Here is a 20,207-nt window from a genome sequence, read left to right on the forward strand (position 1 = left end):
AGGAGAGCAGCCCTCGTGCCATCCTGCTCCACCACAGTTAATCCCACCGCCGCGGCTCTCCCGGGTACTCCTCAGTGCAGCACTCGCTTGCAGCTGCAGTGGAAGGTCGGGTGCTCTCCCAGGGAAGCCTGCCCCAATCTGCACGGCTGCTAATTACCACTAACACCGCGCACCACTTGGTGCTACAAAGCAAATGAGGTTAACGTGCCCCACGCTGCACCGCAGCCAGATACGCCATCAAAAGCAGGATACAGGACATGTTTTGTTTTTACCAAAGAAGCCGTTCTATAAATAAACTTCCTTTATTCCATGGAGCTGCAAAAATCACAAGTTTGATCAAAGTTTCTCTTCTCAGCAGAGATGTTTCCTTGCCAGCTTTTTGCTCTTCATCCGCATGAGCGTCCATGAAGACAAAAAAGTAAAATCAATCCCCTTGTCACCAAGATAGCCAAGAACTCGTATCATCCCGAGAGGGACGTGCAAGCAGGCCCCAGCAAAGCGTCTGAATGAGCAGTAAGACAATACTCAGTCAGGAATTTCAGAGCCAGTCCTTAATAAACAGGGAATATTCTAGTTACAGCCCATCCCAAACTACTCCTTATTCGCTAGCACTTAAATCACTTCTGAGTCCACTTCCTACGGGCCAACAGGGGGTGGGCACGTGCTGGGTCTGTGCCCACGGGCACGTCTCAGTGCCCAGGCTGGGCCTGTGCCGGGACCCAGCACCGCGGGGGAGCAGCCGCTCGGGCTGTGCTGCACCGGGAGCGCCGGCGCTGCCCGTGCCTGCTCCCGGGATCTCTGCCCAGCTCCTGAGATCTTTAACATCTATACAGAGAGGACAAGACTTTGGATTTTCAGGATCTCCATGTAATAAACTGTCTGGAATTTAAGAATAAAAGGATTTGCTAGAAGGTGAATGTGTAAATAATCTACGCTGAAGCCTTTGAACTCTTCGGAACCGCCCCTGGCATGTGCCAGATGTGGTTACGTCCTGGGCTGAAGCATCTTCTTATCTGGCTTCAGCCCCAGTGGAAGCTAAACACGGCTTCACCGCTGGTGAGAGAACAGACAGATCGCGAGTGCTGAGGTTCACACAAAACTCCCGCCCTTCTGCCAGGAGGAGCAGACCTAAACCGTACCCTGCACATGGCAAAACTCCGTCCAGGCCACTAAACAGCTACTTGGACAATGAACTTTGTCATGCAACAAATACAGGGCAGTGAGCCAGAGGAGAAAAATTCCGAGTATGACAGCTTGCCTTTGGAAAACACAGACCACACAAATTTAACTGTGACTTCGGCTATTTTCTCTTCGCATGAACTGAGTGCTGTAACACCCCCCTCCAGCATTTCATGGGAGATAGACAGATAACACCTCTATTGGGATAAAAATACACCGCACTCCAACGTCGCCACCTTCACACGGACGTCTATATATAGTGCCTGCGTCTTGGTATTTTCTTCTCCTCCAGAAACATCTCCAACTCCTTGCTGAATTTGACAGACAGGACTCGGATTGCTGGATCTTTTTGGAACCTTATTCAAAGCAACCTTCATGTTTGCACCCAGCGGAGGCAAACCACATTTCCTGACCCACTCACTGTTCAATCCCCCCCAAAACACCCCAACAGTTCCTGTGCGGGCACAGTAATGACCCCGTAACGTGTGTCGTGTCACCTTGGGCTGGGCGAGCGCTGAAGGGACGCTACAAGCCTGGGGACTCCGCACAGGCACACCGGCTCTGCCCTAGGAGGTGGTGCCCCCCTTTTCCATCGGAGAGGGGGAGCAGCCTCCTGCCCAGCAGCCGCTCTGGGTGGTGGCTGCTTGTGCCACAGGGTCCATCAACTGGAAATGGAGCCGCTTCATTTGCCTAAAAATTCTATGTGGCCTCATGACCTTCTGGGAGAAAGGGTTTGCCCCATTTCTCCCCCACAGCCGCATCCCGTCAGGGTTTGTCTCATTCCAAAAAACACGAGTGTGACCCAAGCATTGTTTCTGCAGGGCTGGCCTGCACTCCCGCAGAAGCCCCGGCGCGTGCCTTTTCTCCTTCGCGTGCAGTTTTAGCACTTGCATCTACCACCAAGAGAGCGTGACGTCACCTCGATACAGACTGCCTGACAGTGCACACCCCGCCAGCTTTAGGTGCAACCACCACAGATTCAAGAGCACCGAAGCGGGAAGCTGCGACAGACATTGCTGCAGCCGGGAGGCCGAGCCGGTGCCACACGCACCGGGACCGAGCTGCTCCTTGTTTCTGTCGGAGGGAGGCGTAAGGCAGAGCCACAGCCTCGGAGCCAGGGCACGAGGGGCAGGTCAGGTTCAAAGCTTAAAGCAAAAATACCGTTTGGCTGGGATGAAGGGGGAGAGGCCCAGCTGCGCCGCGATGCAGGACAGGCGTGACGGGCGGCTCTGCCACGGGCTGGGCGGTGTGCGATCCTCTGATGTTCAAGCCCGTTTCGGTTGCTGACAAACTCTCCTCTCACTCCCGACGGGTGAGCAGAGCTCCTGGCTCGGGAACCCGGCAAAGGGCAGCGGCACGGCCGTCCCTGCCTGACGCCATTAGCGGTGCCTGGAAAACACACAGGGGTGAGCCTTGTGGTTTTGCGGCGCCGGTGCCGGCCACTGTCGCCGGCAGCTGCCCCGGGCGCGCACCGCTGCCCACGAAGCCCTCGGTGCTGAGGGCGGCAGCAACGCCACGGCCACTCCCGGGCAACCCCGCGGGGTGGGGGAGAGCCAAAGGACCTCCGTGGCCAACAGCAGGAGCCAGTTTCCCTGGTTTTACAAAATTATGTACCAAGCTGCAAACACATAAAAGTGTTTTAATTTGTTACCAAGGCAATGAGTCAGGCTCAGATGGCAAGTCAGGAATAGAACAGGGTTTCTCAGCGTGTGTGTTCACCTGCTAAGTATCACGGTCAGCGAGGAGGCTGAAAGTCTGAGAGTCCTCCTCTTCTCGCGGAGTTTCCCCATTGGTGGCTGGCCACCATCCCCGGACCCACGAAATTGGTTACTGGCCTGAGTTTGTAATTTTCCCCTCCGGAGGGAAGGGAGAGGAGGAGGCACATTCATTTCTGGCTCTGCCGGTGCACCAGGGCTGGAGCTAAAGGGTGACCTGAGAGAGGTGAGGCTGGACCTCGGCAGGGACAAGGCCATTCGCCGCTGCTGCCCGCACCTTGTCTTGCTCTCCTCTACTTCACTGTAGGAAAACTGCAGTGCTTGCGCTTAAACACTGCACTTTGTTCTGCTGTTGCCAATTTTCAGGTATTCAAACTCCTTTTAGCGTCAGGACCCAGCTGTGCAAGGCCCTGGGCAAATGAATAAAGAACCATGACCTTTTTTTAAGAAAGCCTTTGTCCTAGGAGCTAGTGAGCGGGTATTGGAGCTTACCCCGATCTGGGGAACCTGGGACAGGGACACAGTTTAGGATCCTGTGAGTTCTTTGGCAATCCAACCCCTTTAAGAAGGTTTCCTTTGGGCCATGAACAACTGATGGGCCCAGAATTTCTCACTGGCTTTGCAGGGAGGAAAACGCAAGCCTCGCCTGTTGGGAAACCGTGTTGGCCTTCATCTTGTGTATCTGGGCTACAGAGTCAGTCGGTCTCCCCTAGGAAATGGAAGTACAGAAAGAGGAGAGCGACTCCGCTGTCCAGCCCCAGGTCTGGGCAGGGTGAGGACACCCAAGGCCAGGCAGACAGTGTCCTCCCTGGTCTTGGCCTACAGCTGAGGCAAGGCCCAGCTGGTGGCCATCGCTTCACGACAGCCATTAATTCACCATCAGAATGGCTGCTAAGCGGAGGTGGCAGGCTAATGGGGAGATGTACCATCGTTAATTAAGCACTTCCCTGAAATGATGTGAAAACTAAATACTGGGTTGTTGGGCAATCAAAGGCACAGGGCCCTGGGCGCTTTGAACAGTGGCAGGGACACAACACAGACACCAGCCTTGGCAGGCCCATGGGGGTGGCCAGCACCGTCCCTCGCCTCCCTCCCTCCCTGCCACCATCGTCCCCCCTCGCCTCCCTCCCCACCACCATCGCATCCCTGGCTCACAGAGCGCCCGTCCCTCTGTGCCCGTGGCCCCGCTGCCCGGGCCTGGCAGCGCAGGGTGACAGCAGTGTCAGCTCGCTCCCTTTCCCGGCACGGGGAGGGCACTAAACCAGCAGGGAGAGGGCTCGGGAGCAGCAGGAGGAGGGAGCGGGACGCAGGTTTCCTCCCTGCACGGTAAACAGCCACTTCTGAGAACTGCGGCGCTGAGGCAGAGCATCATGACCGGGCACGCCGAGGGCTGACACAGGTTGTTTTCTGTGTGGCTTAAAACCATGACACACAACTTAACCACTGCCCAAGACTGCTGACTGCAGCAGAGACAAAACCATCTGATAGCAGCAGCGACGAGTAGAAGAGGCGTGAAAAGGTTTCGCGCAGACGCTGCAGCATCACCGCGCTGCGCCCCGCGCCAGCCACCCCCCTCTGCTCTCACCCAGCGGCCCCCCAGGCCCGTCCCTGCTCGGCCGGTGCCCACCCGACTCTGCCTGCGCCGAGGAGCCGCCGGCTCCGGAGCGAAGCCACACTCAGGCCCAGCTCCTGGCCCGCACGTGCCTCAGCACTCCTCCTGCCCACCTCAACCTCTCGTGTGGTTTCACACAGGCAGAGCAAAGCCCGGTCCGGCACCGTCCTCCCCGGCACCGCGGGGACGTCACGGACACGCAGCCGGGCGCGTCCCTCCCGCGGCCGTGCCTCAGCGGGTGCAGCGCCGCTCAGCCTCGCCGGCATGGAAGCTGCTCTGTGTTTTCTTTAACCACTCTCCCCGTTTTCCACGTCACCCCTGCAGCACAAAGCCAGAATTACAATAGGTGAAGCTCAGAAGTGGCACAAGCCTGGCTGCGGTGGCGTATCAACGGGGGTGTGGTAGCAGGTGGTGGCAGGGTCCTGTTCACCGCTGCCATCGCCACTGAGCAGCACAGAAACCAGCCCCAGCGAGAGGCTCTAACGCCAGCTCTGCAGACTCCTTCCGTTGCTTTTCATCCCCTCAGTCTGTAAATCACACCCACTTACACCTGTGACTGAAGAGGATGTTTTCCAAACCCAGCTAAACCCGTGCAGTTTGTGTCTCCAGCTCCCCGGGAAGGCTGCTGGCTCACGGCCGGGGCAGCCGCCAGCTGCAGCCACGACCAGCACTGGCCTTGAGTCCCCACAAAAGGAGGGAACTGGGCAGAGCTGGTGAGCTCCGGTGCTGGTGTGAGCAGGAGGGGACGGGCTGGGCTCTCCCTGGTGCACACAGTCTGCTGGTGCTCGGAAGATGGGAGCAATCCTCCTCAGGGGAGAAATAACGCAGAAACCACCCAACTGTCTGAATCCTCAGAATATAATTATATGAAGAGATTGAATTGACAAGTTCACTTCTGATGGTTTTGTTCTCTGTGACAAGGCTGAAGTTATCTCCTCTGATGAAAAGCAGAAAAACAGAATTGTAATGGCAATTAATTTACATTCAAATAGCTCTTTTCATCCAACTGGATCCTAAAGAGCCCTGAAATTGCGCGAGCTGAGCACACAAAGGAGCTGATGTGGGGCTCACTCATCCCGCCGGAATGCGGGCAGCCGGCGGCAGGATGCTGAAGGCGGTGCACAGAAAGTTAGTAATCAAAATGGATGGCGGTTGTTATTGATTATCTCTGTGGAAAGCCAGCAAGTCCTTTGGCGTCAGCATGTAGATAATAACCAGCTCTCCGCTCACGGCGTGTTCATCACCGCTCCTCGGGAGCGTGGCCCGGGTTGTGCTCTCAGATCTGTCCTGGAGTCGCTGTCTGCCTCCCGGCCAGTCACCCACACGCCCCCGGTCCCATCCCCGCAGGTGAGGCAGGGACAGGATTGTCACCATCATCCCGCCCTTCAGCTCCGCAGCCTCTTCCGACTGCTGCTCTCCAGGGCAGGACCCGCCGCTGCGCTTGTGGGGGCTGCTGGGTGTCCCGTCCCCGCTCCCCTCCCTGCCTGCCCGGCGGGGCCGGGACATGAGCTTTCCACTTCCCACACACCTCGAATGTTCTGGCTCTTTCCGTGGGCGCCGCGGAACAGCCCGTCCCTGCACTGAAGATGCAGGTGTCTGTGCAGAGATGGATGGGTCACGCTGGGCCACAGTCAAGAGCAAAGAGACTCAAACATTTCTTCAGCCACCCTGGCACACCTCTAGTGCTCACTTGTCGATCCTGGGCCGGGAAACGCGCCCTCACCCACTGCACACGCCGCGTCACACCACGCAGTTCTTGAAGGAAAAGGAGCTGGTAGGAAAAGCTTCCTCCATCCGTCGGTACTGACCCTTCTTTGTTCCACGGCAGCAGCTTTCTGGGTGGGAGGTTCTTCCACGCACCTCAGTATAGTTTAGTATTGAGGCTGTACTTGGGCCCCTGCTACCCAGGCACAGAGCAGGAGCGATGGAGTTTGGAAGCTCACAGGATCCAATTCAACATATTCCCCTGAAGAGCAAGTCCTGGTGAGTCCCAGCCCTGACGCTGCCCTGCACCACACACCCCTGGGCCAGTCCCCTCCGACCGACAACTGTCCTGCTCCAAATTAAACACTCATCGAAAATCACGTGCAAACTGAACCCACAGTACCCAGTGGGAGAAAAATCAAACTGGAAGACATCCAGGACTGGACTTCTCTTTTTCCTGGCACCATCCTCGAAATAAATTGTTCCTCTCAAGGAGGCTGTTACGTGTTACAGAAATCGTGTCCACAGAACTATCGCAGCCTCTGCACAGCACAGATATCCATCTCTTCTGCACAAAACCCGCCGTGCCGGGGGTGGGAGGGGAGGGCAGAGCTCGCACAGAGCATGGGGCTGCGCTGCCCTCCCCGTGGGCCATGCCCCGAGGGTCACCACGGCTCCCCTCTGCACCACCTCCCTTCCCTCAGGCTGTCCAGGGGACAGAGCTGGGCTGGCCTGGCTCGTCACAGCCCGTTCCCGTGTCCCGGGTCTGTTCCCGGTCCGTCGGCCTCTTGCAGAGCGGGACAGCCCCACGGTGCCGCGGCGCCAGCGCGGGGGCCGGGGCTCCCCAGGCACCCCGCACCACGGCCGGCCCTCCCGCGCCAGGCCCTGCCTCGCCCTGCGCGGCGCGGCCGGGGAGGCTGCTGAGGTCAGGGCGCCTGGGAAGCAGGAGGATCCCACCCGGCGCCGCCAGCGGCGTCTCGCTGGAGTCGATAGCGGCCAGTCCTGCTTGGCAACGGGCGAAGGCTTGAAGGAACGCCGGGTGCAGGACGGTTACGGCCTCGTCCTCACGCTCCCCCCGGGTATCGCGGGCAGCAGCCCAGTCTGCTCGTGCAGAGACGGTGTCACCGCGGGGCCGTGCGGCTCCTCGGGCTGCTTTGAAACCAAGTCGCCTGGGACAAGGTTTATGGGCGTTCACAGCCTCCATCAGAAATCTGCCTCCCCGCTGCGCTCCCTGGCTTCGCTTTCCTCCTTTCTTGACAAATTTTAACGTCTCTTCCTGGTGAGCCCCACCCCAGCTGGCCTCACACACTTCTTTTTCTTCTCTTTTTTTATAAAAATACCAGTGCTATGAGTGTGTGGTCTTACATTAATCCACTGCCAATAATGAGGAAGTTATAACTAGCTCATTTAAGATAATTATAGTGTGCATTTCTCCCAGCTATGAAGAGATGCTTTGAATTGCTTCCTCACACACACACATACATATTTTTAATTTGCTTCTTTGTTTTGTACGGAGGGAGACTCAGATGTATTGGATGGCTGCCCTAGCACAGCTGATGCCAAATGCCAAAAATAGTTAAAAAAAAAATAATCTTTTCTCCCTTATCGGCCTCAAATCCACTAAGAATGGGGACAAGGCGTTGAGGTCCCTGCTGGCGGAGCGGCCAAGGAGAGAAAAGCACCTCGCCCCGAGACCGCGCAGCGTCGTGCAGGGACGCGAGAGGAGCCCCACAGCCCGGGGGTCCCCGCTGCGCTCTCTCCCCGGGGCTCTCCCAACAGCTCCGCACGCAAGGGGGGCCCCCCATCCCCGGTTTCCAGTTGCTCAGAGCCTGAGATACCTCGGGGTGGGGCATGGTAAGAGCAGGGTCATGTCTCACTCAGGCATGATGGAAAAGATCACAGAGGAAAAAATCAGAAAAAAAGAGGCAGCATTGAAAAAGTTACAACCACCCAGAAAACAGAGAGAGAGGGAAAGGCTTCCCTGGGAGAGGCAAGGCTCCCTTCAGCGGCCGCAGGCACCGCGGGCAGGAAAAAAGTGTTTCCTCAGCACCACACGCGTTTGGGTTCACGAGCACCGACTGCCCTTGGCCCAAAGGTCTCGGCAAAACGCCCCGTTGGTCTCTGTCTGCTCCACAGCCTGGGAGGTATCAGCGGGCCACGGGATGTACTGAGGCTCTGCCTTCTCTACTCAGCGTCCTGCTGATTTTAGAGCTCACAGGAGAACACCAGGTGAATTTAAAGACAGACACTGAACCCTGCAGGTAGGGAGTGTGCCAATATTTGCACTATTTGGCTGGACATTCTGCTGCCACTACCACACCACTAAAATAAGAATCTGCCTTGGATTAACAAAAAGCAACTGGACATGCTAACGGGAGAAAAATCCACCAAAACAAACCAGGTGCCTCCTCACCCCGCGCCCAGGACCGCGTCCTCGCCCGGGGAAGCCTCTCCCTCTGCCCTCAGCCCGGAGCCAGCTACCTCCAGGCACACCTTGTCTCTATCGCTGGGTTTAATTAGCACCCCAGTTTCTGCCATTGCAATTAACCTACTTTAAATAAAGTGAAACAGATGCCTTGCAGAGGATCTTATACATCCAAGAGTGGATAGAAACCAGCCAGAGCCTGAGAAAGAAATCAGATTTGAGCTACGCCCGTGTTGTAGCACCGGGAGGAGCGATAAGCAGAGATCAGCTGCCGGCTTCCCCAGCCTCAGCGGGGTGGTTTGCTGCAGGGCAGTTTAGTTGCTTTTCTTTGTCTTTCCTGCATCTTATGAACACAGTAAAAAGCAGTGACCTTGATGTACATCCTTCTGAAAACTTCAGCTTGACAATTTATTTTGTGAAAGGCCGGCAAAGCAGGATAGCGCCCTGTACAGTAAAAACCACACTGGCTGCTCCGTGTGGGTAGATAAAGGCTTGGTTTATGTCCTAAATAAAGTTGGGAAATCAATGGGGTATTTTTGGCTCAGTATCTGAACAGACAAACAAAATTTTTTTAAAAGCAACAAAAACAGACTTTGAAAAAAAACTGAGTTGGGCCTTAAAAAATATTTTAATTGAATTGAATGGTTTTCTGGATGAAGAGCTCGAAAAACTTAATTTCAAGTTAATTTCAGTTAGTTCCAAAACAAAATGCTTTGCACTGCTGTGGGTTTTTTTAACCCTTCTCTTTGTTTAAATTACATTGCTTTTTGCTATTAAAATATTAGAAAAAATATCTGGGCAGTTACAAAGAACATATGATTTTGAAAAGATCAGTCATCATGTGCTGGATCCTTGACAAAACATCCATGGATGTTACCTTGTGAGCGTTCAGAATTACTACACATGCCCCAAAAGACCAAAATTCTGAATATCTTTTGGATGCTAAAGAAGCACGTAAGCATTAACTGCTATTCACTTGGATCCACAAAAATTTTGCCGTGAATTTCAACGCATGAATGTGCTCTGCTCTCCGCAGGGAGGGGTGACATTATGCCAGTGGTCACTGCAAGCTCCAGGAAATGACACCAGGAAAGAAAACCAGGCTTAGAAGGAAACCTGGAAACAGAACGGGCTGTGAGATTTGAAAGGGCACGGAAGTGGGAGGAAAGGCTGCAGAGGAGGTGAAGAACTGAAGGCGGTGGCATGGTCAGAGGAGGAAAGAGCAGGTCCAGCCCAGCGGGGGGTTTCAGCCAGCCCAGTCTGTCCTGCCCTCCCGCCTCCTCCTGCTTCTTGCTGAAAAAAGGATATTCCAGACTCTCGGCACCCCGTTGCTTGTTCACCTTTCCCAGTTAGTAAGAGGCATGCATTTCATTTCAGAGTTTCTCTTATTTTTAATATATTTCCATAACTCGTTCTTGATGCCTTTTATGTTTTGCTTCATTTTGCCGTGCAGCCGTTCAGTTTGCCTGAGTCCTGTTTGTTTTCTGGTCGCTCCTGAGGCAGTCAGAGGTCTCTTTCTGTGCTCCTTGTCCTTGTTTAACACCAGGGAGTGTGAGTCCTTCAACGGGCCCTCCGGTGCTCCTCTGCTCCCACAGTCTGGTGTTCTGTGTGAGGAAGTGGGTACGTCCAGGCGTGTGTCTGCAGCCAGAGTTTCTGTGGTCCTGGCACTGGCACGGTCCCCATTTCCCATACGAGCCCAGGGGACTGGTGGAGAGCAAAGCTGGCCTGAGCCTCACTTCCATAATTTTCTTTTTTTTCCCAGCAGTATACTTTCAGCATCACCAATCCAAGTGCACAAATTAAGAGACAAAATGAGTAAGTTAGAACTAAACATTAATTGCTTCCTGTTGTAAACACTCTGAAGTAAATACAGTACATAAAATGTTCTTCTTGGCTCCTTTTTCCTACCAAGCATCAGTGTTTGGGAGAGGTGGAAGATGTTCTCTTCCCACAACCTAAATCATTTCCATGGAAAATCTGTTTTCCACACTTCAGGAAGCGAACATTGAGTTTCTCCCTTCCACCTTCCTGACCTCCCAGAAGCAGCTGATGGGGATGAACTCTGCAGAAATCCTGCCTGAGCCCTGAGCGCCGACACGGGTGGATCTGGGGAAATGGGTTTTCCTCCTTCCACAGGAAAAGCCTCAGTGGGTCACTGGTACAAAAGTGCCATCTCCCAGAAGGTCAGCGGGGGTTTGGTGACTATGGCTTGGAAAAACTGCAATGCAGGGTCCTACTCACAAGGCCACAGCACTTGTCAGCTGACAGACAAAAATCCACATTTTGTCCACAGGAGCTGCAGAGCCAGCAGCACTAAGGCCCTGTGCCCCACCAGCAGCTGGGCCTGAAGCACTCGGCCGTGGATGGAGCTCCTCTGCCAGACACAAACATTTTTCCTGCAGTTCCCACACATGACATTACAAGTCCTAAAAAGTGGAGAAGGACAATCTAGATCTGCAGAGACTGGCACAGAAGCAGCTGGAAAAGCCTCTTGTCCCCAGCTGTCCTGGCCACCGGCACCTCTGCTCAAAACAGAGCAAGGCTCTACAACTGGGGACAGGCCAGGCTTCCCCTCTTCTCGGCATGTAGCTCATGCAGCTCTGCTACCAGCTAGGAGGCTAGAAATGGAGCTCAGCATTTGGTTTTGTCCCCTCAGAATTCAGCCTGGAAGACAGGGCTGCGGGTGAGGAGAGGCAGCCCCGCGGCAGGGCACAGACTCCCCCTGCTGCGGTGCAGAGCTGTGGCTGCCTGCACTGGAGCTGCCCCAGAGTCACCCGCTGGGGTTTTTCTCTCCTCCACCAGCCCAGGAGGGACCCTTAAACTGCTTTCCCATCCCAAATTCAAAGATTCCCCTCTCAGACCAAGGAATCCTTTGAAGGAGACACTGCCATGTCTTGGAAAGCAGAGAGAAACCAGAAAATGGATCTGTCCCTTATTTCCAGGTCCCTAGCAATTGCAGTGAAGCTCCCACAGCCAGAAACAGCAGAACAGGTAATCAAAAGGGATTAAAGAAAATGAACCACAATGCAAGATATTATCAAACCCGAAAACCTGGTGCTATTCAAGGAAAGAGCAATACCTGCAGCTTTAACAGTTCAGGTAATAGTTTAGGATATATACAGCTGTCTTACCTCATACTGAAAGCAATCAGTGTTTGCCTCGAGCAAAGAAGGAATCTCTCCCAGAGGCACACTCCTGCAGCAGAGCCGAGCGCTTCGAGCACCTCGTGTCGGTCGCTGTTCCCAGCTGGACGTCACCGGCCGGGCACTCGTCCACAGGGGGTGGGGATGCTGCGTGAGGATGAGAGCCGGGGCCAGGATGGCACCACGGAGCCATCGGGGCTTCACAGGCACAACGAGGAGATCCGTTCTGACAACTTCTAGTTCTAACTTGTCTGCAGAGGTGATGGGACAAGGGATAGAACAGAACAATTTCAGTTGGAAGGGACCTACAACGACCATCTGGTCCAACTGCCTGACCACTCAGGGTTTTACATTTCATACACAACTGTACATTGCAAATGGCAATCAACGTAAGCAAACACAGGCTGCTTACTCCTCCTAGGATGCTCTTGTGTGGGCTGCAGCACTCTCGTCCCACAAAAGTGCTGAAGGCATCTCCAACTTGTCTTCGACACCAGTATGGAAAGATGGAGCCTTTCAGTGTCACTGATTTCTAACATATAGGACCCCCAAACGCGCATCTAGAACAGCTACACAGGGCACAGCAAACAGCGGCGTATCTGCCTCCCCCCAAGAGCCCCCAGGCTGCCCTCAAGCTGTACCGTGTGGGTTTACAGCGCCAGGGCCAGGGCCAGCTCGGGGTTTATTCAGCCATCTAAATGATCTGTTGCACTGTGTGTTAAATTGAGTTTTCTAGTATAGATAAGGGTCAGCAAAGCGGTTATTTTAAGTGAACTTTGTAGCTTCATTTTTATGAGAGTCAAGATGGTAAAGTTCCCTCATCTCTTCTGGATTTGGTATATTTCTCTTCTTATATTGTACTGCAACAACAATAGCAGTAAGAAGCCTCTCTTCCTGTAACCCAGATTAAAGACTGAAATAACACCACGGTCACGCAGTGTTAAAGCGGGGACATAACCACTGGGGAGCAGTCACCCGCACTCACCTTGCTCCTGTGCTCTCCTCGACGGGCCGCTGGCCACTGCAGGCGACGGCCACCAGGTCAGCTGGACAATGGCAGCGACCTCCGGTTGTTCTGAAATAGAAACACCTGGGCTCACTAAACTAGACACTGTATTAGAGATCTTATAGCAGGCAATAAGATCCCATGGGAAGACTAGTTTAAGGCGTTAATTGTTTCTTAATATTCTTAAACAAGTTCAGCCTGCTTTTCATCTTGATACAAATTTAGCATAAGTATTTTGGAGCTTTTCTTCATTAGAAAAAGACATCAAGAAAGGATGTGGGTAGTTAATCCCAATAAATGCATGTGTAAGCCTTAGACCTCTACGTTTTTCCCAACAATTATGAATGCTTTTGGGGAATTCTATGTTAAGCCTGGATGGACTGCAAGGGCTGTTTCTCGTCCTGCAGGTCCCGCGAGCCAAGGCCCTGTACACCTACCGAGGGCACAACCCCGGGGAGCTGAGGTTCAACAAGGGCGACATCATCGTGCTGCTCCGACAGCTGGATGAGAACTGGTACCTGGGGGAGGTCAACGGCATCAGCGGCGTCTTCCCAGCCAGCTCCGTGCAAGTCATCAAGCAGCTGCCCCTGCCCGCGCCGCTCGGCAGAGCGCTCGGCAGCCTCGACCTGCGGAGCAGGGACAAGGCCGACAGCAGGGACTGCCTGGCGCTCCACAAGGTACCGCCGCGCCGCGGGCCGGGCTCTCCTCTTTAAACATAGGGTCCTCTGCCACTCCCCAGCTCCCGGGAGCTCCCCCGGAGGGCAGTGAGGTTCCCAAACCCCCTCAGACCCCCACGCCTGCCCTGCGGGCGCAGAGGGGGACGTGCAGGACGAGGGGCATCCAGGGAAGGGTGCAAGTGCCCGCCCCGAGCAGCACCTGCAGTCCCTCGGCTCGGGCTCCCGGCCCTGCTGCCGCCGAGGAGCAGCAGCTGACGGTGCCAGGTCTCTCTCAGCACAAAACACTCCAAGGAGACCCCTGAGAGACACTGACATAGCGCAGAAAATTGCTTCCAGGTCTGGGGATACGTCACCAATGCAGCTGAATGTACCCAGCACAGTGGAGGCACACATTTGCAGAACAATACCTGAACTTTTCCTGCATTTCCCTTCACTCCCCAAAGGCTACAGAGCTGGCATTTACTCTGTTAGAGGAGTAACTGCACCTCCCAGCAATGTCAGCTGTCCCCGTAGTGTCAAAACAAAGTGAGGCACGGCAGAGCAGAGCAGAGCACGCTGCCCGCAGGCACCGGTGTCCTCACAGAGGAGTCACCTCCTTCTCCTTCCCGCGCAGGGACAGGGAGGGAGGCAGGAGGGGGAGGCTGTGGCCCAGGCCAGGCTCCTCAGCGAGTCAGAGCTGGCTGTGGAGTGGCTCGCAGGGGGCAAGAGAAACCAAACAGCCGACGGCCCGCTGTGGCTTCTGACTTGAGGGGAGGAACTAAAAGAGAAAAATCAGTTCTGAGCAGCACCAGACATCGCCAACAGCTCTACAATGCGTGGGCACTCAGCTCGCTAGTGCCGATGCGGAGAAGCCAGGCAGCCCCCTGTCCCGTGTCATTAGGATTCACTTATTAGCAGGAGGCGCCTTCCTCCGTTTTCTGCCATCTGTGTGTGTTTGTTTTTTGTCCTCGACTCTATTTGCCTTTTGTTTCAGGGCTTACTCATTGTGTTTATTTGTGTTAGGAGGCTGCGCTCACCTCCAAGCCCACAGCAAAGTTCACACGTGGGGAGTCAGCGCACGTCTAACACAAAGAGACGCTCTGCAAAGGGGCAAGAGCATCCTCCCGGCCCCAGCTCTGTGACAGGTCGGTTCTTACCGTACGAAATGCTAAAGGCTGGAGCAGGCTGGGGCAGGTTGGAGATGTCACTTCAGTCACTCCCTTCCGCAGAAACCTCGAGGCGGTGCCGGTGCCGTGTCCCCCACAGCAGGGGGGGAACTGGGGAGCGCGGCTCTGCCAGCTGCCACAGAGATGATTTACTCCCGGGAGCAGCGGCAGGCAGGGGAGCTCACCACGGGGATGCTGGAGCCCAGGTGGGTGATGCAGGAGTTGCTATAGGCCAAAGCTCTGCTGCATGCAGCTTGATCTATTTTTTCCAAAAATCGAGCTGGCTGTTAAAAAAAAAAACAACAAAACCACCAGCTGCCCGACCTGGGAGCTGCCCGCTCCAGCCAGCCTCCTCAGCAGCTCCCCCCTCACCGGCTCCCGTGTCGGGACGGGACACCCTCGCCCTTCAGTTTCACCCCCCCTCCACACGCCCCTGCCCTCCCTCGGGAGAAGGTGACAGGAATTTGGCAACAAGCCCACCTGGAAACTTGTGCAGAGGTTCAAGTGCAGCACCACAGAGCAACCTCTTCTTATTCTTCAAGGCAGCCACCAGCAGATAACGTTCAGACACTCAGATTCAAGCTGAGAGGCACCGGCTGAAAGATTAATACAAAATTTCCACCAATTCAGATGGAAGCTTTATGCACGTACTCTGCAAGGGTGTAAATATTTTGGCCAGCAGGAATCAGCCTTCTCTGACCCCTCCAACCTTGGAGGCATTAAAATTTTAGCCCCAATCTTGTCACATTAGTTCAGAAGAGAGAAAAACATAAATTTGTTTCTGTAAAATTCTTACTTCCCCACACCTGTGGCAGATATCCTTAAAGAGGTGAAATCAAAACGTCTTAAAGTTAACAAGGGTTAATTCTGATAGGTTGCTCAAAAATGTAGGTCCTTCCAAAGAAATGTAGCTATCAGTCAACACAAACTAGCTTTTTTCCTCTGGAGTATTTCAAATACCTGCACTCCAGCCACGTCAGGTTATTTCAGCTCCTGAAATAACGATCTGAGCTTCTCGGCAGCGTGACACCGATTACCTCCACACTTACGTAGGGGGTTTTCACTCGGCTCGTAGCTAAAAATGCCACTTTCATTATTAGTTGTGTGCGTGGCAATTACAGAGGCATTTCCACGCGATGGAAACCATCCAGCAAGCCAAAGGCTTTTCATGTCCTCGCCCTCGGAGTCGTGTCCAGGGCCCCGACTCAGCACCGCTCGCACCTTCCAGCTGAGGGCAGGTTTGGGGTGGTGCTGAGTAAGGCCGGGCCAGCGGGACGGCGCCCCTCCTCAGCCCTGCGACCACCCTCCCGCGAGAGGGGGCTGGTGGCCTTCGGGTGACAGCATCGCCGGCCTCGGCGGGGCGAGGGACAAGGGGGCCACGTGGTGACCAAGCTGGGACCTTCCCCCGGCGAGGGGGCAGAGCCCCCTCCCGCTGCCCCTCAGCCCTGCAAACCGCTCTCCCCGCCGGAGCGGAGCCTCCACAACAGGAAAAACTTGGGGGCGAAAAGGCAAAGTTCAGAACTGCCTTTTGAAGGGGTTCTGATGCAGTCGGCTCTCGGGTAGCTCCACTGGCTGCAGGATCTGCCCCGTGAGCCCCCTGGCCACTTTCCCGGGTGGCCCCCAGCCCCCCCGGCCTCTGCCAGCGCCAGCTCAGCGCCTCGCAGGCGGCGTCCCCAGAGCCCGGGCAGCTGCCCGCTCCCTGACAGCAGGTAGTTAGCACTGGTCTAGACACTAATGGTGTTCCTGCAGTTTAGCTTGAGATGCAGGGTGTAAATGGCACCAACAAGAATTCCTAGAAATAAAATTAATACTTGTAATCACCATAATTACAGCAAGCACTTCTTCGTGGCTCTTTTATAAAAGGACACTAGTAAAACATCTTATTTGAAGCTCTAATATATTTTGTAAAATGTCTTTTCATTTAATGAAATCATTTTAGCTTCAGTAATTACTTATTTAAGTCTGACGTTAACAGAAATAAATTAGTTAGGGTCAGATAAAGCCACCAAGGAATTAGAGATTAATTATGGAGAAGGCAAAGGTAGGTCTGTTTTGGGAGCTGCAAAGCTTTTCCTGGCTTTGACGCTGAGGTTTGTGCCCCATTTTACTGCGTCTCCTGGTGTTTAGAGAAGGCAGAAAAGTGCTCCCAGTTTAGGCTGAATTTTAATTACCTATAGAAATGACAATGTTGCCATCTGACATGTGTACCTATCCACGCATGGGTTTTAAACCTCACTTTAAGGAGTGAGCAGTAGGGAAACGTGAAAACAACCCCTGCTTTAAAATGATAATGCCTGAGAGACACCTGCACCTCTCCTGCATCAGAGTCATCCCTGCTCATCCCAGGAGTCAGGCACGTTGCCTCACATGAGTGGGTGAGAATCAAAAAGTTTTGCAATTCGTTAATGTCAGCAGTAAATCATGATTAATTCCTCTGGCAGTCATCGTGGTAAAAAACATTGTCACCACATGCCCTCTGCTATTAATACTGTGTGATCAGCAGTTTCCAAGAAATACTGTTTGAACATGGCCCGTATGCAAACTCAGGGCCTGACTCTTCCTTCATTAAACCCAATGGTTAACGAGCCAGCGGGAGCAGGACCAAGCCGCCAGTGTTTGGGCCTACAGAGATGTAACTGGGTGGGTCTCATTCTGCTGGGAAAGCCGCCACCCGGGAGGGCTTCTCCGAGCTCAGGCCTTGAAGTCGGCTGCAGGGCTTTGACCGAGACTCACCCAAGCGTGCCAGCACACAGTGGGAAAGGGAGATGTGCCCAAACGTCCCTTCTAATTTAGAGTTAAATTTATTATAACGCTGCTCGAGAGCCAACCAGCTCTCCTTACACCTCTGCGAGCCAAAGGCTTTCACAAGACATGAAGCCTTCTGTAAAGCACTGGGGGGGAGCACTCAGCCTCAGGAATGTGTTGTCTAAGCAACAAGTTTTTCAAACCAATTTTAATTTTGCTGTCAGCTTTGCATCAGTAATTTTGCATCCGGGATTTGTCACTGAAAACACATCAGGGAAATGACTGAGCCACAAGCTTTTAAAGATCACCTGTAACGTCATCTGGCTCTGCTGCCAGATTAGGGAAAGAGAGGAGAAAGGGAAAACTGAGCAGTCACCGGGCTGTGCCAGGCGGAACTTCTGGAACGCGCCATCACGCCTCCCTTTGTCTCTTCCAGCCCAACACCACCGCGAGGCAGCTCCTGCAGACCAGCAAGAGCCACTGGTCCCCTCAGTTCAAGTGCGCGTCCCTGCGAACAGCCTCCCCCAAAGCCAAGGGCGCGGACTCGCCAGCCTTCCCCAAGGTGCCCGACTCCCGGCGGAAGAGCCTGCGGCAGTTCTCCATCACCACCGCCCTCAACACCCTCAACCGGATGGTCCACGCGCCCGCCGAGCGCCCGGCGCTGGAGATCAGCTCCCCCGTGCTCATCAGCTCCAGCAACCCCACCGTGGCCACCCAGAGCAGCGAGAAAGCCGAGTTTCCCTACGGGACCCCTCTCCAGGTGAGGCGGCGGCGCGGGCGGAGCAGGGTGAGCCCACAACACAAGTCCCGGGTAGGAACACTCAGCGCGCAGGCACCAGTTTGTAAAGCTAAAGCCCAAACAAAACACAGAGTCTACGGCTCTGATCTAAACTACAGCCTAAACGTGCAAAGACAAAGCACCCATGCAAACAGCGCCAGTAAAAGACATGCTCCAGGTCAGGCTGCCTGGGACCTTCTCCCCTCCTTCTGAATCGGAAGAGTCTGTCTTCAGAGCTCAGGGACCCGAGGGAATTCATAAAAAGTTAAGTTATCAAAGTAACTAAATGTGGATAAAGCACATTCCCAAGCTGATTCCTGCCCTACCGCAGCGAGCCCCAGGTGTAGAACAGAAAATGGGGAGTCTAACTTGCAAAATAAAGTATTTTTCATTTTAGAAAGTCGCAAGGAACGTGACTTCCCCAGGGAGCTGAGTGACCCCGGCTCGTTCACGGCCACGCACGTGTACCTGTGCCTGGCGTCACGCTGAAGCCAGCGCCTGCCTTGCCATGTAACGTGTAGATCAGCGACAGGCAGTTCTCAGCGTTTGCAAAATTAAAACTAAAACCATTCCTTGGCCACTCTTACCGTGTTACTGTGACGATGAGCCCCTCGGAGCTCCTCTCGCAGAACTCAGTCACATGGTGGGATCTGCAGAATCAGGCCCTGAACTGTGAGCAAATGAAAGTGAGATCAGTGAGGAAGCTGCATCGTACCGAGCAGCTCCGTACCGCCAGCGACTGCTCTAACAGCCTTTTCATCTAACCCACACACCTAAACGGAAAGTAGAAACCTGGGTTTTTTATTAATCGGGGTTTCAATTATTCTGCTAGGCACACAAGAAGTGCCCAGAATCCCCAGTGCTTATCCCTTAATCAAAACCCTTGATTAGGCCCAAAATCTCCGCACAGATCACGTCTGGGTGTCTCTACTCACGGCCTTTGCTCTGGTGGGGCAGACGCAGGCGCTGCGGACACGGAGCCCCGTTACCCCACCCTCACCCAGAGGGGTTCTCCAGAGCGAGCTGCCCACGGGACAGGCTTCCCCACCGAACCCCAGCCCACGGTGCGACGGCACCTACAGAAGTAAGGAAGCAGGCTCCTGCTCCCTCTAGGCAGGACTGGGAGCCCTTCTGGAAAGCAATCAGGCTTTGCCCCAGCCTAGGTCAGTGCTCTGCCCACATCCAGAGGAATGGCTTTGCCAGGGAAGGGCAGCGTGCCCGCCAGGCTGCAATCTAAACCTGACAGCAGCTGAATTTGGGGCCGAGATAATAAACGCAGACCGACCTTCTGGACTGTATCTGCTCTTTATTTTAGGAGGCAACAGAGTCTCATTCCTCCTTCACACTCTGACTAAAGGTCTCAATACCAAATCTTCACAGATCATCTGAAACGGGAGAAAAAAGGTTTTGTTTAGATTTATTTGACTTCTTTCATATTCAAGGTTGCTCTAACGTTTTATAAGGCAATAAGCCAGCCCCTGGCAGTTCGGTGTCTGTGCAATAAAGCCCAGCAGGCATTTTGTACTTAGCAATAGCCTGCAAAGAGCCTTGGCTGTTAGATCCTGGTTTATGTGAGAGGAAATGAAGCCTTACAATAGAACTATAATTCAATTGAAATGGTATCATGTCTCACGAACCCAATATAATTTTACCAAAAACGTCTCGGTGTGAACTATTGTCAACAACAGAGGCAATAGAGGGACTGTGTTAATATTTTGCCTTAGAAGGGTTGAAATTTCCTTTCTTCTAAAGAACAGTTTTGCTCCCGGAGGTTTGCAGGAGGATCTGTGTTGCTCATGGGGCCACACAGGTTGCAGCTTTTCCTTTTTCCATCCCCAGTGTGGGTTGCAATGACTGATCTGCAAAGCTGAGATGCTTTTGCAAGCCCAGATAGGCACTGCCAGGCTGGACCACATCGTCTGTATCCCACTGAGGTCACTCGTCCTTCTTCCTAGTGTTATTCAGACAGAAAGGCTCTGGGGGCAAGTTTCTTGATAAGACAACCTCATGATCAGAACAAAGTTGCAGGACTGAGGAGTAATGGGAGAGAGGAGAGCTGATGCTGATCCCAAGGGCTG

The 20,207-nt window shown here is 53.9% G+C and overlaps 2 protein-coding genes across 2 annotated transcripts in view; one reads left to right on the forward strand and one right to left on the reverse strand.

Moving 5' to 3' along the window:
* The window catches only part of GRXCR2 (glutaredoxin and cysteine rich domain containing 2), a 68,916-nt gene that overhangs the window by 21,960 nt on the left and 26,749 nt on the right, over positions 1-20,207 (reverse strand). The window contains exons 8-14 of the mRNA XM_074916500.1: positions 19,415-19,514; positions 18,717-18,799; positions 14,598-15,202; positions 13,222-13,302; positions 12,764-12,853; positions 11,767-12,029; positions 2,341-2,568 (exon numbers count right to left, since the gene is read on the reverse strand). The gene's annotated coding sequence lies outside the window, so the exon portion shown is untranslated. The remainder of the gene's footprint in view (positions 1-2,340; positions 2,569-11,766; positions 12,030-12,763; positions 12,854-13,221; positions 13,303-14,597; positions 15,203-18,716; positions 18,800-19,414; positions 19,515-20,207) is intronic.
* The window catches only part of SH3RF2 (SH3 domain containing ring finger 2), a 36,168-nt gene that overhangs the window by 2,577 nt on the left and 13,384 nt on the right, over positions 1-20,207 (forward strand). The window contains exons 2-3 of the mRNA XM_074916499.1: positions 13,192-13,461; positions 17,788-18,111. Coding sequence (XP_074772600.1) covers positions 13,192-13,461; positions 17,788-18,111 — 594 coding nt within the window. The remainder of the gene's footprint in view (positions 1-13,191; positions 13,462-17,787; positions 18,112-20,207) is intronic.

Source organism: Athene noctua, chromosome 12 (assembly GCF_965140245.1).
Source record: "Athene noctua chromosome 12, bAthNoc1.hap1.1, whole genome shotgun sequence".
NCBI lineage: Eukaryota > Metazoa > Chordata > Aves > Strigiformes > Strigidae > Athene > Athene noctua.